The 5714-nt window shown below is 38.2% G+C and overlaps 1 protein-coding gene across 1 annotated transcript; it reads left to right on the top strand.

Moving 5' to 3' along the window:
- Positions 1-1632: 1632 nt before the first annotated feature.
- LOC310855575 (hepcidin-like) lies at positions 1633-3384 on the top strand. The gene is made up of 3 exons (XM_083760629.1): positions 1633-1864; positions 2750-2827; positions 3170-3384. The coding sequence occupies exons 1-3, from the start codon at positions 1778-1780 to the stop codon at positions 3287-3289; spliced, it is 285 nt and encodes a 94-aa protein (XP_083616755.1). The 5' UTR covers positions 1633-1777; the 3' UTR covers positions 3290-3384.
- The last annotated feature ends 2330 nt before the right edge of the window (positions 3385-5714 follow it).

Genomic DNA, 5714 nt, shown 5'->3' on the forward strand with positions numbered 1-5714 from the left:
CAGTAGAACTGAAATACATATAGCACAGTCAACCTTTTAATTCCTGAATATTCTTACCATTGATGCCACCGTTGATTTTCAGAGAACGGTCTGGACCCGCTGCCCAGCTTCTCTCATTAAAAAGGCTGTGATTGATTACGTGATCAATGGATCAAATCATTGGCTCTTTGTCTTCCCCTTTGAGTTACTCTTCCATCACACATTCTCTATGGGCCCCTCTTCCTCTCCTTTGCAGTTGTACTTGATCTCTTTGCTCCATTCTTCTGAACATCAACTCAGAGACTTTTATCCATGGATAAGGACTGATTGATTGTTGATTTGAATGAATGTACAAAGTCAAATGTAAATGTGCATGTTCTGCATGATGACAAGTAGGCATCAGGCATGTTACATAAGAGCATGTCAGATGTGATACATTAAAGTACAGCTGTAAGACAAGGCCATATCCCGTAATTTAAATAGTTTAAACATACTGTACCACACTTCAGTGCCTGCACCTGACAGTGTCCATAACTTACAATATACAACAGCTTCTTCTCACAAATGTTGCTTTTTTTGTATTATGATCTTTAATGATTAAAACACATTACCTATTCACCAACACCCAATACCTTTTTATTCAGGCCTCGGCTACTGTTCTGCCACTCTCAAAGCGATTTAATTTGGTTCAACTGCAGGTTTCCATGTATTACACACAACAAGAAAGTGTTGAAAATGAAAGGGTAATTATTCAATTTCAGAGGTTGCAATTACTCATCCTTTGGACTGAGCCATGGGTATTCCAGAGTGACTTCCTTTCCTTGGCAGAGGATTTCCTAGGTCAACAAAGTGTGTTTTATTCAGCCGTATACAATTTAGGCATTTAGCAGACGCTCTTAATCCAGAGCGATTTACATTAAGCAAGAACAAAAAGCATGGCAATACATCACATACATAAAAAGTAGTTATTAGTATATATATATATAGTTATTATTATACACATAAGCTAAGAAACTATGAGCATATATACTATATACAGCATAGTGCTGTCTACATAAAATGCTATCTAAGTTACATAAATTGAGCCTTTGCATACGCCTGTAAGATCATCGGGTGCTACGGGCCATGATGGAGTCTGAAGAGGTGGGTTTTCAGACTACGGTGGAAGATTGGGAGTGAGGCTTATTCTAACCACTTCTGATGCAATCTTGGAGCCTGTGGTGTGGGAATTCCCTTTTTAATATAATCGAGGGTGGGTGGTAACTATTTTTAAGGTTGTTGTCAGATGGCATTAGCACTGCATCAATACAGCGCATATTGCTCCTACCGCGGCCCTTGAGTGACAACAGCCTCCTTCAGCAGAACATTTCTCACGTGTGGAATTGTTTTAGAATGTTATCGTTGATTTGATATTATGGGGCCATAATCAAAAACAGATTAGAGAATGTGCCTTACTTTTTGTATTACAGAAATATGAAGAGGAGAAAGCCAGAAAGGATAAGGGGAGTCCAAAACATTCCCTGCTGGAGTTAGGTAACCCTTGCCCCTTGCCTCCATGGAGGCTGCACCTCCATGGAGGATGGGCCAAAGGGTGTATAAAAAAAAGTACCAACTCTGTCTCTCAGTCAACCACCACACAGAGGACTGAGAGGAGGCACTCAAACGACTCGAAGAAGGTATCGCAGCCCAATAATTAATTGAAGAAGATTTTGACTCGACACCCATGAGAAAAGAAGACCCGTCGGACCCTGACATTCAAAGGATTGAATAAATAAACTATCTAAACTAAAGAAGGAAAATGAAGGCATTCAGCATTGCAGTTGCAGTGACACTCGTGCTCGCCTTTATTTGCGTCATGGAGAGCTATGCTGTCCCCATTGCTGGGGTAAGTATTTTAGTTAAACAACCTGGTGTAGCTCAAAAACACATTTTTTATAGTGAAAAATAGCAGATCTACAAGCTCACAAGTTTCAACACGACGCAATGTGACGCAGTGTGTTGTGACGTGTTGTGAGCTTGTATATTGTGTCTTTTCACTTCAGAAAAAAGGTCTTTTTTCAACTTTAGTTTTTTTTCAACCAAGGTTCATGTTTTAGGTTGTTATTAGAGAAAGTAAAAGATGAGTTAATATTTTTTCATGTGCTGCTTGCTTTTGTTTTAGGGATTTTAGCTGTTTTTGACAGGGGGGCGGGGGCATTCGAGCATGGGGCTAAATATGTATTTCTTTACAAAATTTGATAGCGATTTCTTTTTTTATTATTTACTATAGTCCTACTAGACCCCAATAAATTACATCTGGCCACAAAAGATCACAGGATCTACTGAATGTGTCAAACTGACATATTGAGCCTACGACACACAGTGCGGCTTCCCCCCAGTAGGCCTCCTTCACATTCAGTAGATCCTGTGATCTTTTGTGGCCAGATTTCATTTCTTGGGGTACCGTCTAGTAGGACTATAGTAAATAATAAAAAAAAGAAATCGCTATAATAATTTTGTAAAAAAAATACATATTTAGCCCCATGCTCGAATGCCCCCACCCCCTGTGAAAAACAGCTAAAATCCCTAAAACGAAAGAAAGCAGCAAATGAAAAAAAAAACACTCATATTTTACTATCTCTAATAACAACCTAAAACATGAATCTTGGTTGAAAAAAACTTAAAGTTGTCCTTTAAGTAGTTAAGCTCACCTCATTTGCTTGTTAGCTATAAATGATTTGTCAGCAAATGCATAAGACGTTATTCCTGAATGCACTTAATTCATTATCAGGTGCAAGAGCTGGAGGAGACAGGGAGCAATGACACTCCGGTGGCAGAATATCAAGAGAAGTCAATGGAATCGTTGATGGTATGTTTCATTTACAGAATTAATTAAACCAATTACCGTGAGCAAATTAAAACCTTAAGTGGATGTGTTTTCCCAATGGAGTGTCACTCTGCTTTTGCCGCAGAATGAGCCATGCGTGTGTGTGTGTGTGTGTGTGTGTGTGTGTGTGTGTGTGTGTGTGTGTGTGTGTGTGTGTGTGTGTGTGTGTGTGTGCGTGCGTGCGTGCGCGTGCGTGTTAATTTCACTGTTAACTGAATGTAAAAATGAACACTCGTGATTTTGCAGTGCATTGTGTATGTGTAGCCTACTGTGTACATCTAGAGATGTAAACACCTGCATCACTGTTTTTTCCCCACACAGAAGAAGCCAGAACACACCAGGCAGAAGCGCCAGATCTTCCACTGCACAATGTTTTGCAATAGTTGCTGCATAGGCCAGGTGGGCTGGGGGCCCTGCTGCCAGCTGCTTAACCATTTTGGTTAGTTTTGTATGATGTTTGTCAATGTGACAAAAGTAGATGTGTTGGAACTAATTAAAAAAATACTCTTTTCTATTTATTTTGTTGTAAGATTCTAATATTTTCCCATGCTTTTTTTTGTATAAGCATGACATGAGTTGAAAAGGAATTACTCAAATGTGACAGAGTGTCTTTATCTAAATTTGGTCCAAAGTCTGCACTTGGTGCTAAATAAATAGGTTCACTGAACAGTAGAAGAAAACTGCCTTGATGTGTTGTTTATCATTACCGCAGCACTAAATAGAATTCATAGCTCACTGAATTCAGAGACACCACAGTGATTTCCATTTTCAAAGTTAAAGGAGAATTCCATACTAAAAGGCTTTCTTACCTTTCTTTGTAGTTGTTACGTCCCCACCAAAGAGGTCCAGGTGTTATTTTGTGCAAAAGGTCATTATTGGCTATTTCCCCTACCATAAGCCCTAAATTAATTGCATTGAATTGAATGGGAATTGAATGGGGCTATGGGGTGTTGTGCTAATTCGCTTATTTCCATCGCTCAAAATTATTATTTGTTTGTATATATCCTCTCTTCATAATGTAAATAATATCCCAAGTGTCACACTTTACTACTTATTTAGATGGAAATAAGCGAATTAGCACAACACCCCATAGCCCCATTCAATTCCCATTCAATGCAATTCATTGAGGGCTTATGGTAGGGGAAATAGAAAATAAGGAGTTTTTGCACAAAAAAACACCTGGACCTCTTTGGTGGGGACGTAACAACTACAAAGAAAGGTAAGAAAGATAAAAAAAGCATTCTAGCATGGAATTCTCCTTTAACTATGGTTCCAGATTGTAAATTATCTCAATATTTGGGAGTGCCAATATTTAACATAATTGGGATTTTACCCCTTTATGTAAACTAAGGTGTTGGTGCTTTTTTATTAATGATAAGACTGCATATCCAAAATGCTATATATCCAATCTGTAAATGGAAAATCAGTAGCCTAACTAATACATTTATCAATAGATCTAATATCTCTGAGAAAATTCAGACTGTAGAAGTGTCATTTTGTCAATTCAGGACTTATGCTAATGTAGAAGACATTCAATAACACGTTACTGCAGTAAAATTTGTTCTCCACATTTGACCCATCTCTTGGAGCGGTGAGCCGCAGCATGTGCCGCGCTCGGGAATCATTAGTTGATTTGACCTCCAATCCAACCCATTGATGCTGAGTGTCAAGCAGGGAGGCATTGGGTCCCATTTTCACAGTCTTTGGTATGACCCGGCTGAGGATCGAACCCCCGACCTCCGAGTTTCAGGGCGGACACTCTAACCACAAGGCCACTGTCTGGTGATATTCTGAACTGAATATCTCATTTTTAAACATAAGGCATCACTGTTATTTATGTATATCAATCTACTGTATATGTACATAACATAACTCTATCAGGTAAGTTACATTATTCGTAAGCTAATGTTGCATATGATTAGCCTGTTCTCAGCTGAAGTTAGAAACAAAGCAGGCCTGATGTGGCCTTCAATGAAAAGATAGCATGACTAAGGTCAAGTTTTGAGGTGAAATGGAGGTAAAGCATTTTGTAGTGATGCCAGTGCCATCTGCATCCAGTCAAAAGGTCATACAAAGAGTTATACACCTACAGTATGCTTATTAGGACAAGACAAACTTCAGTTCAAAGAAAAAAAAGATTACTTTTAAAACCTGTAGATTTGTGCCTGTTTTGTCCAGTGGTGGAAAGTAACAAAGTACATTTACTCAAGTACACTTTTGAGGTATTTTTACAGGGTTCCTCCACAATTTTACCAATGAATTTCCAAAACTTTAATTCACAGAATATGTAACCCAATTTCCAGACTACAGTATAATCTATATATAGCAATCATTCAGTACGAGTCTCTTACTCCTATGTGCTGCTGTGCAATGCCCAAAGACAATTATTATAATAATAATAATAATAATAATTCTATTCCAAATGTTGTGCCAAATGTTTTGCTACACCACCTATCCCACAATTTATACATTTGAAAACTTGTGAATACTTGTGAAATGGGACATTCTGCATAATGAGTATTTTCGACTTTTGGTAGCCTACTTTAAAGGACAACTTTAGTTTTTTTCAACCAAGGTTCATGTTTTAGGTTGTTATTAGAGAAAGTAAAAGATGAGTGTTAATTGTTTATCATTTGCTGCTTTCTTTCGTTTTAGGGATTTTAGCTCTTTTTGACAGGGGGGCGGGGGCATTCGAGCATGGGGCTAAATATGTATTTGTGTACAACATTTTATGGTGATTTTTTTATTATTATTTACTATAGTTCTAATAAACCCCAGGAAATTACATCTGACCACAGCAGATCACAGGATCTACTGAATGTGAAGGTAGCCTACTGGGGGGAAGGCTTATAATGTGTGTATAGGCTCA

The sequence above is a fragment of the Protomyctophum parallelum genome (genome assembly GCF_964188405.1).
Source record: "Protomyctophum parallelum genome assembly, chromosome: 3".
NCBI classification, from domain to species: Eukaryota; Metazoa; Chordata; class Actinopteri; order Myctophiformes; family Myctophidae; genus Protomyctophum; species Protomyctophum parallelum.